The 16,788-nt window shown below is 43.2% G+C and overlaps 1 protein-coding gene across 2 annotated transcripts in view; it reads right to left on the bottom strand.

The window, feature by feature from the left end:
- Positions 1 to 16,788, bottom strand: part of LOC108712551 (LARGE xylosyl- and glucuronyltransferase 1) — a 190,200-nt gene that overhangs the window by 14,838 nt on the left and 158,574 nt on the right. For both annotated transcript variants that reach the window (XM_041587894.1, XM_041587895.1), the window contains exons 7-9: positions 12,638 to 12,742; positions 2,793 to 2,905; positions 1,722 to 1,847 (exon numbers count right to left, since the gene is read on the bottom strand). In XM_041587894.1, the coding sequence (XP_041443828.1) occupies positions 1,722 to 1,847; positions 2,793 to 2,905; positions 12,638 to 12,742 (344 nt within the window). The remainder of the gene's footprint in view (positions 1 to 1,721; positions 1,848 to 2,792; positions 2,906 to 12,637; positions 12,743 to 16,788) is intronic.

Genomic DNA, 16,788 nt, shown 5'->3' with positions numbered 1-16,788 from the left:
ATTTATTCCTAGTGCAGCTAAAATGGATAATTCCATGGGTTGGGGATTAACCAGCAGCGGGAAGGAATACAAGTCTCATTCACCAAAATGTCTTAAGGTTTCAAAAGCACTAAAGTAACGTGGGACAATACTGGCTGCTTCCATGGCTTCTTCTAAATCAGCAGGGTAAGTGCCAAAATGATGGCCTCTCCAACTGATATCTCAACAGGGTTTGGTATATCAATGGGGTACATGTAGTAATTATAGGGGAAACAGACGCCAAGCTTGGATGGATGAGCCCTAAAAAAAAGTCCTTGGCCTCCCTTGTCCGACTGTACCTGTGACTTCTCCGCCAACTGCCCCTTGTGAAGCCCAGGAACATTAATGATGGTATGTTGAGGAACTTACTTGTGAACCTCAGACCATAAACTGTTCAGTTAAAGTGGAACTAATTTACTGGGGTCCTTTCACAGGTTCCCTCTTCAACCCCATCAAGCTGAAGGCCAGAAAGAAATTAGTTTTCTTGAATCTGGTCTCCAAATGCTGCGAGGGTCTTCTCCAGAGAAGAAGACCTTTCACTTCCTGGCCATCGAGTTTATGGAAGGAACCTGGGCAGTTGGTGCCACAAGTATAATAAAAAAGCATAGGGAATTATAAGGCTAAACTTGAGTTGGCTTGGTCTGCTATCAAGAGTATCAAGAGGATCTCCTGGTGGACCCAGACCCTAGTAGGGAAAACTCCTATTAACCCATTTCTTATTCCCACCATAAACCTATATAACCTCTATAGCATATGGCATTGTCTCCTTCTAATTGCTGTGGAAGTGGTCCCTGGATGTCAAGAAGGAGAGGAACAACGGGTAGTAGAGGCATGTGCCTTGGGCGCAATTGGGGTCTCCAACAGGGGGAATGATTGGCAGGAACTGATCATTAAGAAGGTGGAAGGGGGGTTAAGGGCCAGGCTGTGTAAACTGAATACAAGGGGGTCAATAGCTTAGTCAAATGCCTGTGTTGTAGTTCAGCAGCAACCTCAGCCCCCCGGGGCAGCCCCTTCAAAGCCCTTCCAACCGGCGCCAGCAGACTAATTGAATTACACGCACCCTGTGATCAAAGCGACACTAAATTGGCAACTGGTGCCATTGTTTTAAATAATTATCCGATACAGTTATTACTCTGATAATTAGATGGCTTGATAGTGCCGGGATAGCGATGCCAAGATCTAAAGCAGAGTGCCGGGCTAATTAGTGTTCCACGGGTGCAACACTGCGATATCTCATGCGACTGTAGGAACCAGGGAGAACAGATATTGACGCATCGCCCCTAATTAACATCTGCTTTATTCCCATAAACCAACAGCGTTTTGTAACAGGGGCACCGATATGTAAGATAGGGCGCAGCTAAAGGGCAAGCTAGAACTACATTTATATACGGCTGAGGCATATTTCTCTTTGAAAGGGGATCTAAACTAACCCCCAAAGAATATTTTAGGGAAAGTAAATGTATTTTTAAGTAGCTTCCTGATATAAAGTCATACCACACTTTCACACGCTTCAAAGTTCTTTGGAAATGTAAGCAGTAATTGAAAACAATATGCACGGCTGGTTCTGACTTCTGAGACAATGCAGCAGAACAGACGTTCACATAACAGGCACAATGCGCTAAATTTTGCACTTTGCTTTTCTATTGCACTTCATTCTCTAGTGCAGAGACCTGTGGCCGCCCCCATAAATGCAGCGCTGTTACCTTAAGATCAGAGACATCCCTGTAGCACTGTTCCGAGCGGGTGTGATCAGACAGTTGCACGTTCCAGAAGCAGGGGAGCTGGTGCACCAAGAATGGGTTCTGCTTGATGACGGCATTGAAGATGTCCTGGGAAGAGAGTTACAGTTCAGCTTATGCAATCCTGAAGAACATTGGACTCATAAGCCTAGGGCTGTCGGAGCGAGACATACTCAGTACTTTCTACCCTTTCCAGGTGAGTTAAATAGTATAATGTTCTGCATGACTGGGGCTGGAATCATCTCTTGGTGCCAGAGCAGAGACTTTCACGCGTAATGGGCAAACATGACAGGCACCATTGTCCTCTTGCTACGTTAACTAGGTGATTCCTGCTCATCTATTTGTACAAAAAGCCTCCGGTCTCGCAACGCTGATACTTTGTAGCAACAGCCATGGTGATAGTATGGGGCCGGGGAGGCGTGAAGAAGTTCGGAGATAAAGACAATGAGCGATTTGGCACCTGGGCATTTGTAGGCAAGGTAGGTGCTCAAGGTCACCTCATCTTGCCTGACCGCAATGTTTTAAGACACCTTAGGTCAACTTAATGGCAACCACTGCTTTCCTTAGTAGGAAACGTAGCAACAGGGACAGTAACCCAATCAGCAGTGAGCTTCCACTGGTCTAACGCAGTCTTTCTAGTGTAAGCAACCGTTTCATTGGCTCTTGCTCCTACATAACCCCATAATGCCTAATGCAGGAGTCCCCATGCTCTACTAATGCAAGGTCAACTTCTAGTGATGTTGTCCTATTATGATCTACATCCATAAAAATATTGTTAGCATTCCGTTCCATGAAAAATATTATTTAAATTTTGATTTGTGAGAAAATGTATATTGCTATATTTAAGAAACAACCATTTCTTATGTAACCGTAACATAATAAATATCTGAATGAAAAGCATGAAATAGGAGGTTGATCTAGATAAGCGGTTTGTTGAAGGTGTCTTGAGATCTACTGATCACCAGCTAAAGGTCTACTGGTAGATCCTGATCTACCTATTGGGCACCCCTGGCCTAATGTAATCACGCGACTCACCTGATCAGCCAGTGACGTAGAGAGCATGCTCATTAGCTCTCGCTCAGCGGTGAGGCGCCACATCTGTTCCCATTTCATCTTCCTCAGCTTGTCCAGGAGCAGTAGGATCACCCCTGCAGGAAGGGAGCAGATAGATCAGCCATTAGAAGAAGAACCAGGACCAACTTGGATGTCATCTAAATCAGGGGTGCAGCCATGTTACCCATTTAGCATGTCACCTATGAAGAACCATGAGGCCCAGTTGTAGGGCATGGTATATACTTGAAGCTTCTGTTGGATATTTCTTTCATGTTATGTCCACATGAATGGAGTGGAGCTTATTGGAACAACACAAGAGAACATTTGAATAACCTATGAAAGCCCCTTAGCTCTTCCAGACGCTCATCAGATCTCACTTGGTCTGGAGACTACAAATGCCCCCCACTCAGAGCATGAACGTCCCTCATGTTACTTTATCAAGCCTCCAATCAAAATAACCCTACAAGCTACTTGCCCCCAACACTGCCTACCTTAAGCCTCACCCACTCGCTCCTAACCAGTGTAGGCCCTTAGTGATGCATCAAACGACCTCACTGAACTAGGTATGACATAATCCTTAAGCTTATGACTGCTTATGGGTCCAACAAGCTTGACATACAGATAATATACCTGGAAAAGAAATAAATTCTAGTGCAAAGTATACAAGACTGGAGCTTTGACTACAAGAAAAACAGGACTCAACCACTTCATACCCATTAATGGTCCTGCCTACCAAATCCCAAAAGGAATGTTGCTTACCACTGAGTGGGCGGGATTATGGTCTAAAGGGGGCATGTGTTTGGATATAACTGGGCGTGGCCAGGACTGATTGTAAGTGTGACCTATCTTGACTTACAGTTTGATTAGCATACATTGCCCACCCTCTGTTTGCCCTTTGAGGTCTATTTCTGGTATATGGTGCATCTTCGAAAGAAAAAAACGAAATGTCACACAACAGCTAAGTTTCTTCCTCCTACACAAAAGCGCTTGGGAAATAGGACTGTCAATCACCATAGAGCTTCTGAACAACATGCCATGAATGTTGATCATTCCCTCTATCTAAGGAGACATTATTTGGCAGATGTAGACTATACTCAACTTATATCCATGAAGATAGCTGGGCATCAAGCAAAGCAACAACACTCTTCATAGTAGTAGTAGTATTCTTTCTGTCTGAATCTGGTAGATGGTACTGATGGGGCCAAAATTGTGTAAATGAAACCAATTACCTGATTGAACTGAACCAGGAATCAGAAGCTTGGCATACATGAAAAGATTCACTCATTCTATGAGATTACCAAACAAGTGGGTCATTGGTAGACCTTCAAAGGATGATTGGATAGTAAGCCCAAGCTCGTACAAAAGGGATATTGAAACCTGCTCAATATATATCTGATCATTCCCTAGTCAGATATTGGTCAAGTAGGCTGTTTTCTCCCAGTAGACATTCAAAAAAAGTGGTCTTGGTCCTGGAGACCAAGCTGGCAGCTAACGTTGCCTGCGTAAGGCCAGCTTTGTAAGCTTTCTGAGAGGTACCTTGGTTGGCATTTGAAACAAGTTTTCAGACAGGTTCATTGTCTGAAACAAGCTTAGAGTAAGGTACCCTGGCATGAGAAATGGTGTAAGAGAGGTGCCATGGTATAAGTTACAAACTGTCTGTCTGTCTGGCTTGAGTTATTAAAAGTTACAAGCTTCAAAGAGACACCTTGGCATAGGCTACAAACTTTTGAGAGGTACCTAAGCATATTATATCTCTCTTCAGAGACGTACAGCACCGTGGCATGACTTACAGTCTTTGAAGGGACAGGCTGGCAAGTATAACAAGCTTTTGGAAAGGTTCCTCGTGTGAGTGAGGTACCTTGGCATGAATTGCATACTTTTGGAAAGGTACCTTGACATGAGTAAGAAGATTTCCTTGAGGATCCCAGGCATGGGTTAAAAGCTTGGAGAAAAGCACCTTGACCTGACTGATTTACACACTTTTTTGGAAGGTTCTTTTACATTAATCACTTTTGGAAATGATCTCCTTGTGTGAATACCAATTTTTTACAGAGGTTCCATAGCATAAAGTCCTCACTTGTCATGAAGTTCCTTGGCATATGTTCCAAACTTGTGGAGAGGTTCCTTGGCATGACACACAAGTTTGCAAATAGGTGCTTAGGCTTGATCTTCTAGGCATGAGTTTCAGGCTTGTACTGGTTCCTTTTAATGAGTTTTAATCTTGTGGACTAGTCTGTTGTCATTATATTCAAATCTGCAAATAGATTCTTGGATTTGGTTACAGGCCTGCAGAGAGTTTTCATAGCATTAGTTGGTCATGATTTCGAAGCCTGTAGAAAGGTTCCTTGGCATTGATATAGGTTTGTAGAGAGGGGTTTGGACTTGACTTCAAGCCTACAGTGAGTTTTCTTGGGCTGAGGTCTAGGCTTGCAAGAAGTCTCTTGGCATGAGTTCTAAGCTGGGTCCTTTTTTGGCTTGACTTACAGAAAGGTTCCTTTTTATCAGCCATGAGGTTTTGGAAAGGTCCACCTAAAGGTTCTTTTTAGAGAACTTGTTTGGGAAAAGTCCTACATTTTTGGGAATTCCAGGATTACAAAGAGGTAGGTGATATCCAAATCCAGGGAAAAAAAAAAGTTTCAAATAAAAAGCTGGCAGTGGGTGCCTGTAACTGTCAATCTTTTACTACTCAAAACGTATCAAGCCAGTTATGTAGGGCGCTGCACACAAGACCCATTAGGCAGTTTCCAGAGGAAGGAAGAATCTGTAGAGGATTACACAGGCTTGATTCTCATTACTTTCAGGTGATTATGTATCTCCTCCCGCAGGCATCACGTAAGAAACACTTCCCTCGATGCTTGTTGCATATAAGTTTTTTTTCTTCCCCGTAACTGCACTTAACGAACCTAAAATTCACAGACCGCTTATGATTTTATTTTTTTTCTATAATCTACCGACACTGTATCAACAAGGACTTTAATCTCGAAATGGAAGAACTCAGTTATTAAATAATTCTGGTCCAAATCACTTCCAAAGCAAAGCATCCTACCGCCAATTATCCTTTACTGCTGACTGGAAGTCCACAATCCATTAACGTAAACTATTAATTATCCGAGGGTTTTTTTTTTTTTTATCAGACCTGCAATTCCCTATCATTAAGCCAAAGGGGGGTTTTAAATATATATTACTGCAGAGAGAGGATTTCATGCAATATTAAAGAAGTGGAAAGGGGGTGAGGGTAGGAGGATCGCATTTCATTGATGCTCTTGGAGAGAAAAAGAGAGAATAGAAGAACCTAAACATAATTTGACTTTGCTTTATGTTGTGCCCTACAGGAAGAGAACCTATGAAATGATCCTGAGCTAATGAGCAAGTTGGGAATGAGAAGATCAAAGCTTCTAAAATACCTAAATGTTCTTATTTTTGTACCCTGACAACAGAGTTATATTATGGAATGCATTAATTCCTCCTAGACCCTTGGAAAGCCTGGACGGAGGGGTAAACTGGACTGAAGAGAAATTCTACCTATACACCAACATACCCATATGTGATGTGAAGGATGAAGATGTCCATGTTTGAAGACCTATCTGTATCTTTTCACAACATGAACCACAACACAGAGCACTGGTCAAGTCCCATTAATACATTCTAGTAGAGAAGTATCTGCTAGTTGTTCTAAAAGTTTTAGCTTAGGCATCAATGGACTGTATCTAAGAAGGTCTATCATGTCACATTTTTGGCCAGGTCCATCAGTTAAATGGTCTTTTTTTACTATAGATATAGATTTCCTTTTAAAAACTCAATACACTGGATCTAAGTCATGGATTAGAAGCTGTCTGTAAAGAGATTCAATGCCTAAAGGCTCATGTAGACTCTATAGGAAATTGTATTTCCCCTGGTTCTTTAACCCAATGAAATCAGATATTTGCTTAACTCCAACATGGAACACATGGAGAAGGAGGCTAGGAAAGGCTTGATAGATGTTCACAGTGTCATTTTTTTTTTTTTTTCTGCTGTCGTTGAATGTGTATGGAACAAATTACCGTATATACTCGAGTATAAGCCATCCCGAGTATAAGCCGAGGTACCCAATTTTACCTCCAAAAACTGGGAAAGCTTATTGACTCGAGTATAAGCCGAGGGTGAGAAATAGAGCAGCTCCTGGTAAGTTTCAATCTCGTTTTTGGATGACTATTCTTAGGCACCGGCTACTATTCTAAGGCGCCGGCGAATATTCTTAGGCGCCGGCAACCGTTTTTGCGCTTGACCCGAGTATAAGCCGAGGTAGAGTTTTTCAGCATATTTTGGGGGCTGAAAAACTCGGCTTATACTCGAGTATATACGGTAGTTTTATTGGGCAGAGGAAAGGTACATGTTTGGCACTGTGAGTGAATCCCACTAGTTGCTATTACATGTGCAGATCTAGGAAGAGATGCCACCATTTGTCACCGTCCATATTGTCTCCTCTGTCACATTCCTCCTGTCACTTCAAGCCTTTATATCAAAGGAACCACCTGCAGGAGGTGGCACACGTCGTTAGGCAGAGCGAATGCCTAAAATTATGTTAATTTATGGGTATAGCCAGAAGGTAACAAGTGATACACAGTTTGGAACCAGCTGTTCCGCTGCTGTGTGGGTGAGCCAATCGGAGGGGGGAATGGGAGAGCTGGAGATATTCAAGTAGTAGTGAACAGACAGACACACACAAAAAAAAATTAATCGGAGTTGACAGGGATCAGTTAAAGTGATACCTTCCTTGGAAGGCCTGCTAAATATAGAGTTATTTGGAACAATTGGGACCATAGCACCTGAGGCTGAATCCCCTTCCCCCAGCATGAATCAGCTAATTTTAATTCCAGGGTTTAAATACTTACAATTAAGGTCCATATATATATATATATATATATATTTTCCCATCAGTCCCTGTCCCAGTGAGCTTACAATCTAAGGTCCATATCAGATTCCCATCAGTCCCCGTCCCAGTGGAGGTTACAATCTAAGGTCCCTACCACATTCCCATAAATTCCTGCCCTAGTGGAGCTTACAATTTAAGGTCCTTTTAACATTCCCACCAATCCCTGAGCCAGTGAGCTTACAATCTAAAATCCCTATCACATTCCCACCAGTCCCTGAGCCAGTGAGTTTACAATCTAAGGTCCCTATCACATTACTATCAGTCCCTGCCCTAGCGGAGCTAACAATCTAAAGTACCTATCACATTCCCAAAAGTCCCTGAGCCAGTGAATTTACAATCTAAGGTCCCTATGACATTGCCATCAGTCCCTGCCCTAGTGGAGCTTACAATCTAAAGTACCTATCACATTCCCACCAGTCCCTGAGCCAGTGAGTTTACAACCTAAGGTTTCTATCACATTCCCATCAGTTCCTGCCCTAGCAGAGCTTACAATCTAAGGTACCTATCACATTAACATTGCTCCCTGCCCCAGTGAGTTTACAATCTAAGGTCCCAATTAGATTCCTATCCTGCCCTAGTGGAGCTTACAAGGTACCTATCACATTCCCACCAGTCCTTGAGCCAGTGAGAATACAATCTAAGGTCTCTATCACATTCCCACCAGTCCCTGAGCCAGTGAGCTTACAATCTCTATCTCACTCACTAGGGGTAGCCTTATCAAAAACCAATTAAGTAAACCGTTATATAAGATCTTTTTTACCTGCAGCTATTGCTGTTTTTAATTCTTCTCTTTCAAGCAGGTAATTGTGTTTGTGTTTGTTTTAGTTATTTATGATGTGTAATGTATTATAATGTAATTATGTATAATATGTGTGTTTTTGTGTGATTGTATGTTAAACAAGTAAACTCTAGCATAATAATTTTCCTTGGGATTAATAACGTTTTTATTTATCTCTCTCTCTCGCTCTCTCTCGCTCTCTCTCTCTCTCTCTCTCTCTCTTTCTCTATCAATCTAAATGTGGACAGGGGAAGAACATTCAGGGAGGGAGAGCAGATGCAAGTGCAAGAGCAATAAGGAGTACATATTGGGTGGGCTCATTCAAAGGATAAATTATATCGGGGGTTTGGCTGTGCTGATCTGCCCTTATTTCCCATAAGGTGGTTATTTGCACTGTACTTAGTAATTGACCGCCATACAAACTCCTTGCAGATAACGTCCTGGCTGTAATCAAACCAAGGACCCCAGAGGTGCAGGGCAATACTATTAGCTACTGTACCACTATGGGGTTTAGTTCCCCCGACCTTCTGCTCGTAGATGAAACACTGATGTGATTTTCTCTCTGAGTGAAGGTTGATGCCGTGCCAGAGTAGTGCCAGCAACCAGCCCCAGCTGAGGGGAACAGATGGTTGGAGGTGGCTGAGGTTTAACTACAATCCACCGGAGGCTGCGTTCCTCTCGTTTGCACAATAAATGGCAAGTGATTCCACCTGTATCGATCGCCTCTGAATTCGGAAACCATTCTGCAACAAGTAAAGGTTAACGGCAAGCAGACAGAGCCGGGCCGAGACTGAGACTACTAGGGACACTAGGCAAGGTAGTGATTTTTGGGTCCTCACGCTTAAAGAAGCAGAAAGAGAGAAATAATGATATTCAGCATGTAGCGTGGTGAAAATATTTGGGCCACACCCACATAACATGCCCATTTTCAAAATGGTAGTATCAGAAGCACAAAGTGCACCCGAAGACATACACAGTGCCCCCCCCCCTTCCATTTCTTGACATATTGTGGTCCTAAGCCATTCCAAAACACTGTGGCACTTCATTTCATCCCAGTAAGATCAGTACAAGAATGGCCAATGAGCACTCCATTAAACCCAGACATCCCAGTAAGATCACTACAAGAACGGCCAATGAGCACTCCATTAAACCCAGACATCCCAGTAAGATCAGTACAAGAACGGCCAATGAGCACTCCATTAAACCCAGACATCCCAGTAAGATCACTACAAGAATGGCCAATGAGCACTCCATTAAATCCAGACATCCCAGTAAGATCACTACAAGAATGGCCAATGAGCACTCCATTAAACCCAGACATCCCAGTAAGATCACTACAAGAATGGCCAATGAGCACTCCATTAAATCCAGACATCCCAGTAAGATCACTACAAGAATGGCCAATGAGCACTCCTTTAAACCCAGACATGCCAGTAAGATCAGTAGAAGAACGGCCAATGAGCATTCCATTAAACCCAGACATCCCAGTAAGATCACTACAAGAATGGCCAATGAGCACTCCATTAAATCCAGACATCCCAGTAAGATCACTACAAGAATGGCCAATGAGCACTCCTTTAAACCCAGACATCCCAGTAAGATCACTACAAGAATGGCCAATGAGCACTCCATTAAATCCAGACATCCCAGTAAGATCACTACAAGAATGGCCAATGAGCACTCCATTAAACCCAGACATCCCAGTAAGATCACTACAAGAATGGCCAATGAGCACTCCATTAAATCCAGACATCCCAGTAAGATCACTACAAGAATGGCCAATGAGCACTCCTTTAAACCCAGACATGCCAGTAAGATCAGTAGAAGAACGGCCAATGAGCATTCCATTAAACCCAGACATCCCAGTAAGATCACTACAAGAATGGCCAATGAGCACTCCATTAAATCCAGACATCCCAGTAAGATCACTACAAGAATGGCCAATGAGCACTCCTTTAAACCCAGACATCCCAGTAAGATCACTACAAGAATGGCCAATGAGCACTCCATTAAATCCAGACATCCCAGTAAGATCACTACAAGAATGGCCAATGAGCACTCCTTTAAACCCAGACATCCCAGTAAGATCACTACAAGAATGGCCAATGAGCACTCCATTAAATCCAGACATCCCAGTAAGATCACTACAAGAATGGCCAATGAGCACTCCATTAAACCCAGACATGCCAGTAAGATCAGTAGAAGAACGGCCAATGAGCATTCCATTAAACCCAGACATCCCAGTAAGATCACTACAAGAATGGCCAATGAGCACTCCATTAAATCCAGACATCCCAGTAAGATCACTACAAGAATGGCCAATGAGCACTCCATTAAACCCAGACATGCCAGTAAGATCACTACAAGAATGGCCAATGAGCACTCCATTAAACCCAGACATGCCAGTAAGATCACTACAAGAATGGCCAATGAATACTCCATTAACCTAAGACATGCCATAAAGATCACTACAAGAATGGCCAATAAGCATTCCATTAAACCCAGACACGCCAGTAGGATCACTACAGAAATGGCCATGAAACCTCCATTAACCCCAAACTTGCCAGACTGCATTCGTCAGTGTTGCGTTAACGACAGAGGGAGGGACCGGGGGCACCAGGTCTCCCTTTAATCTCACTATGGGGGCACTAACTGCTCTGGGGAATTACACACACATTATGCTCTTTATGAATGGCTTGCTATGCTTGCATGGTGAAGAGCCAGATATGGATCTCTGGTATTGATTGTTACTTTCCCAACCAAGGCAAGAAACATCGACATGATAGATTGTTGGCACACTGCAGGATCATTCCATTATACTGCTTCCCAGGGGGGTCACTAAGTATCATGACATCTCACACGGGCAGCCTATTGCCCACCACAATTACACCATTAATGGTACCACCAAAAGAGAAATGTTGGCTCTAACATGAGAGGATAAAATAAAGTAAATCAGGAATATCCAACCCGTATCCCTGTAGTTCAACTATAACCAATTAAATGGGGATGGGGGGGGGGGGCAAGGAGTTCTTCCTGCACACAAAGCAAGCACCTTCCCCACATCTATTTACACTCATAATGAGATATAAGTGTACAGAGAATGAAAGGCAGAACTTAGAGATGGTCTTGGCATGGGGAGAGAGGTGTGTGAATGGAGAATAATTAAAAATTAAGCAAACAGCAAAGAGCAATAAAAGTATTAGTGTTCCATTTGCAGCCTCCTGCAGTTTATTCAGGTACCGCCCATGCCCAGCTATGTCCCACCTTCATTTCCTGCCCATGCAGCCTCCTGTAGTTTATATGAGCCTTCCCATGCCCAGCTAGTTCCCATCCCCAATCCCTGGCCCTGCAGCTCCCAATCCCAATCTATGCAGCCTCCTGCAGTTTATACTTGCCCGCCCATGCCCTGATATATCCCATCTCCATTCCCTGCCCATACAGCCCTCAATACCTATCCGTGCAGCCTCTTGCAGTAAAGCAAGCCTGTCCATGCTAAGCTAGATCCCATCTTTAATACCTACAGCGTGCCTATGCTCAGCTAGTCACCATCCCTAATTCCTACAGCCTCCAATCCCAATCAGCGCAGCCTCCTGCAGTTTATTCAGGTCCCGCCCATGCCCTTCTATGTCCTGCTCCCAGTGCCTGTTCATGCAGCCCAGAATCCCATCTTTGAAGCCTACTGCAATATAAAAATAAAATGGCCCAGCTACATCCCATTCCCTGTTTATGCAGCTTTCAATCCCTGTCTGTGCATCCTCCTGCAGTTTATACAGGCCCACCCATGCACAGCTATGTCCTGCCCCCAATCCCTGTCCATGTAGCCTCCTGCAACCTCCACAAAACTATTCATGCCCAGCTACATTCCTGCTCCAATCCATGTCTGTGCATCTTCCTGCAGTTTATACAAGCCCACCTAGTTACGCCTTCCCCCGATCCCAGAACGAATGAGTTCTGTATAAACAAACCCTTCCAATCCCTACCCTGCAGCTGCCTGTTTCAGCTTGGCCACTATATAAAACCTCTGCATAGAAAACTAGGGGTCAGTTTATGAAAGACCTAGTGAGATACAGAATACTAAAATGCCAAGAGTCAAGGCACGGCAAGCGATGAAGTTGCCCTTTAATTTAATGTCCTTACCTGTGTTGTACCCTCTCCCCAGAGCCGGCCAAGGACGGTGGTTTTTCCATAAATTTCCCAGGTACCAATCGCTTTGATTCTCCACCAATCCGAGCACTTGCTGCCCTGAAATCAAAGATAACACAGAAATCACTGGACAGGTCAAACACACTTGGATCATGTGACGCTTCTATAAAACAATAGTGGCGCCCATCAGTTTGCATTAATGAGGTGTATCCCTGATTATGAATTTAATTTGAAAAACAAATATCCATTGAAACCAAATGGCATCTCTTTTGCAGGCTCGGCGCAATCAGTAGAAGTCACACTATAATGAGGAATTAGCCCCACTGGGATTTAGAATGAAGTACTCTTTAATAATTGCAGTTGATTTCTGTGTATTACAGGGAATCTCCTTCTATTACAGAGTGACCTTGACATAAAGCAGCAGGAATCTCTTTCCCATTGAGCCAGAGATGTTGGGTGTTGGGCGACTGACACGTAGGAAAAGCTGAACAATTCCCCTCATGTGCCGCTTGTCACACTCGCTCTGGTAAACAAGTTTGTTTTGTTTAAACACTGTCTGGGCGCCACCTGTCCGAGGCTGTGAAATTAACAAGGAGCGATGGTTCCCAAAATCCTCTCCTGCCAGACGGGAGACGTGACTCCTGAGAAAAGCAGGGGACAGTTATTCTCATCTCTCCTACTTGTCTCCTTCAATGTAGAGCTGGTAGACAGGTCCCTGGCATTGGCATGTTCTCAATATGTCTCAGATAATTATGGGGCCCTGTCATGTTCCCAGAATGAGAGGTGTGAGCTGCTAGACCAGGGGGCAGCAACTGTGGCTCCTGTTTCTACAAATGTATTTGTGGGGGGCCAGACAAGTAACTTTGGACTACTGTAATTGATTAAAAGATATCTGTAGGACAAGATGGAGACAGTAGCAAATGATGGTGACAGGAGAGCAAGATGGAGACAGTAGGACAAGATGGAGACAGTAGGACAAGATGGAGATAGCAGGGCAAAATAAAGAAAGTAGGGCAAGATGGAGAGAGTAGAACGAGGTGGAACAGTAGGACAAGATGGAGTAGTGTGAGAACAAGGCAGTAGGAGGGCAAGATGGTGGCAGTAAAGTAAGACTGAGACAGTAAAGCATAATGGTGACAGAAGGGCAAGATAAAGACAACAGGGCAAGATAGAGACAATAGAATAAGATAAGAGACAGTACAGCAAGATGAAAACAGTAAGGTAAGATGGTGTTAGTAGAGTATACTGGAGACCAAAGTGCAAGATGACAGCAGTAGGACAAGATCAAAACAGCTGGACGAGATGTTGAGAGTGGGACAAGATGGAGATAGTAGTAAATGATGGAGACAGTAGGACAAGATTAAGACAATAGGAGAAGATGAAGATGGGAGGACAATATAACGACAATAGGGCAAGATGAAGACAGTAGGACAAGATGGAGACAGTAGACAGTAGGACAAGATGGAGACATTAGGACAAGATGAAGACAGGAGGGCAAGATGAAGACAATAGGGCAAGCTGGAGACAGTAGGACAAGATGGAGAAAGTAGGACAAGATGGAGACAGTAGGACAACGTGGAGACAGTAGGGCAAGATGGAGACAGTAGAACAAGATGGAGATAGCAGTGAACAATGGTGACTTCAGGGCAAGATGGCAACATTAGGAAAAGATAAACACAGTAGGACAAGATGGAGACAGTAGGACAAGATGGAGACTGTAGGGCAAGATGGAGAAAGTAGAACATGTTGGAGACAGTAAGGCAAGATGGAGACAGTAGAACATGATGGAGACAGTAAGGCACGATGGAGACAGTAGAGCATGATGGAGACAGTAGGGCAAGATGGAGACAACAAAGCAAAACGAAATCAGTAGAACAAGATGTAAAGAGTAGAACAAGATGGACATAGTAGTGAAAAGACAAGTTGGCGCCATCGGGGATCACTCTAGAGAAACAGGGCAGGCACTTTTTTTAGACAAACAAGCTCACTCCCTAATGTGAACAAGTCACTGATTGGCCTTACAAATTAGCACCCCCAAAAGTTTTTGAGTTGACTTTACTAATAAGCCTTTATCATCTGGGGGAGTGAGTTGGAAGTTGTAGTGCAGAAACTTTTCATCTAACCCAGATTTGGTACAGACTTTGATGGGAGCCCTTTAAGCGTTTTTTTCCTCTTTCTACGACAATTAGCGAATTATATGAGTTTCCGGCGAGTTCTTGCCGAGCACAATCTGTTTCCTAAAATACATTTTTAGCAAATGTCATCGTTACCTCTCCATAAACATTTTTCTAATCTGCTCTGTGACCTTTAAACGACTTTCTAATGAAGTATCTCCGAGTTATTTCCTTTCATTATGTGGAAAGCAAAATTAGCCGCGTCTCCCCAGCGCTCGCACACGGGACTCGCCGTAACATCATTTTAATGAGAATTAGAAATAAAAACGACTGAATATAAAAATAATGGTTCAACATTCTCCCGTCTAGTTTAAAACTCCAAGTGGGATTGATGGGGGGGGGGGGAGGCTGTCTAGAATATTAAAGTTTGACGCCATGGCAACATTGCCTCTATATAATTCCCCTGCAGCTTTCAAATGGGGGGTCACTGACCCCATCTTAAAAAAAAACAAATGCTTTGTAAGGCTACAAATATATAGTTATTGCTACTTTTTATTACTCGTCTTTCTATTCAGGCCTCTCCTATTCATATTGCAGTCTCCAATCAATGCATGGTTGCTAGGGGAATTTGCACTCTAGCCACAAGATGGCCGACATCGCAAACTGGAGAGCTGCTGAATAAAGTTAAATAACTAAAAAAACTCAAATAATAAAAAATGAAAACCAATGGCAAATTGTTTCAGAATATCACTCTCTACATCATACTAAAAGATAACTCAAAGGCGAGCAACCCCTTTAAAGAGAAACAAATTTAAAGGGGATGTAAACCTTAAGCCCTAAAACTTTTTCTGCAAAATACACCTGCAAAAGGTTAAATGTCTAAAGACTATGCTTTTAGCTCCCATAATTCCTGCTGGAGACAATCCAGGAACCTACTTACACACTGGCCTGTAAGTGATAAGTAACCAATTACTTGTTACCTATTTTAGGGGACCCCCAGGCAGCCTCACTGCAGCCACAGAATCGACTTGTCAGGCTGGAGGCTCCTGATTTTCCCTATTTGCCTGTCTGGTTCCTCTCTAAGGCTTCACAGAGCAACAAGACAGACAGCGAAAAAAAACAGAAATATTACCCAAAATAAAAGCAATGTTCCGCAGTCATATTTATATATATATATATATATGCAGGGCTTTATGAATAACAACAGGGATGTGTCAGGAGATTACAAATCAGATGCAGCTCACAGTGTAGGGAAGAAATAAAGCACTTTATAGCACTGCACAGATAATCTCGTTTTCAATCTGTGAAGCCCTGTCCTAAAGTGCTTACAATCTAACCTTACAGGACCTCAATGCAAATTGGCATTAGAATGCTGCAATAAACCACTTTAAATATTAAATAAACTTTTTATATCTTTTGGGGTGGGGGTTGAAACTGAAATGATTTGCCTTTCTGTCCCCAACTGAAACATAACATATGTACTAGTATTTAAAGGACAGTAATCCTCCAATACACAGGAGAGGTAATTATACCCTCTGCTACTATAGGCAACATCTCTCCCTACTATACCTGCTATCCCACAGTCACACTCCCTTCCCAGAGACTATTATCCACTGTTACTATAGGCACCATCTCTCCCTACTATACCTGCTATCCCACAGTCACACTCCCTTCCCAGAGACTATTATCCACTGTTACTATAGAGACATATCTCCCTACTATACCTGCTATCCCACAGTCACACTCCCTTCCCAGAGACTATTATCCACTGTTATTATAGACACCATCTCTCCCTACTATACCTGCTATCCCCCAGTCACACTCCCTTCCCAGAGACTATTATCCACTGTTACTATAGAGACATATCTCCCTACTATACCTGCTATGCCCCAGTCACACTCCCTTCCCAGAGACTATTATCCACTGTTACTATAGACACCATCTCTCCCTACTATACCTGCTATCCCCCAGTCACACTCCCTTCCCAGAGACTATTATCCACTGTTACTATAGACACCATCTCTCCCTACT

This window comes from Xenopus laevis, chromosome 3S (assembly GCF_017654675.1).
Source record: "Xenopus laevis strain J_2021 chromosome 3S, Xenopus_laevis_v10.1, whole genome shotgun sequence".
NCBI classification, from domain to species: domain Eukaryota; kingdom Metazoa; phylum Chordata; class Amphibia; order Anura; family Pipidae; genus Xenopus; species Xenopus laevis.
This window is presented reverse-complemented; position numbering and strand designations above follow the sequence as displayed.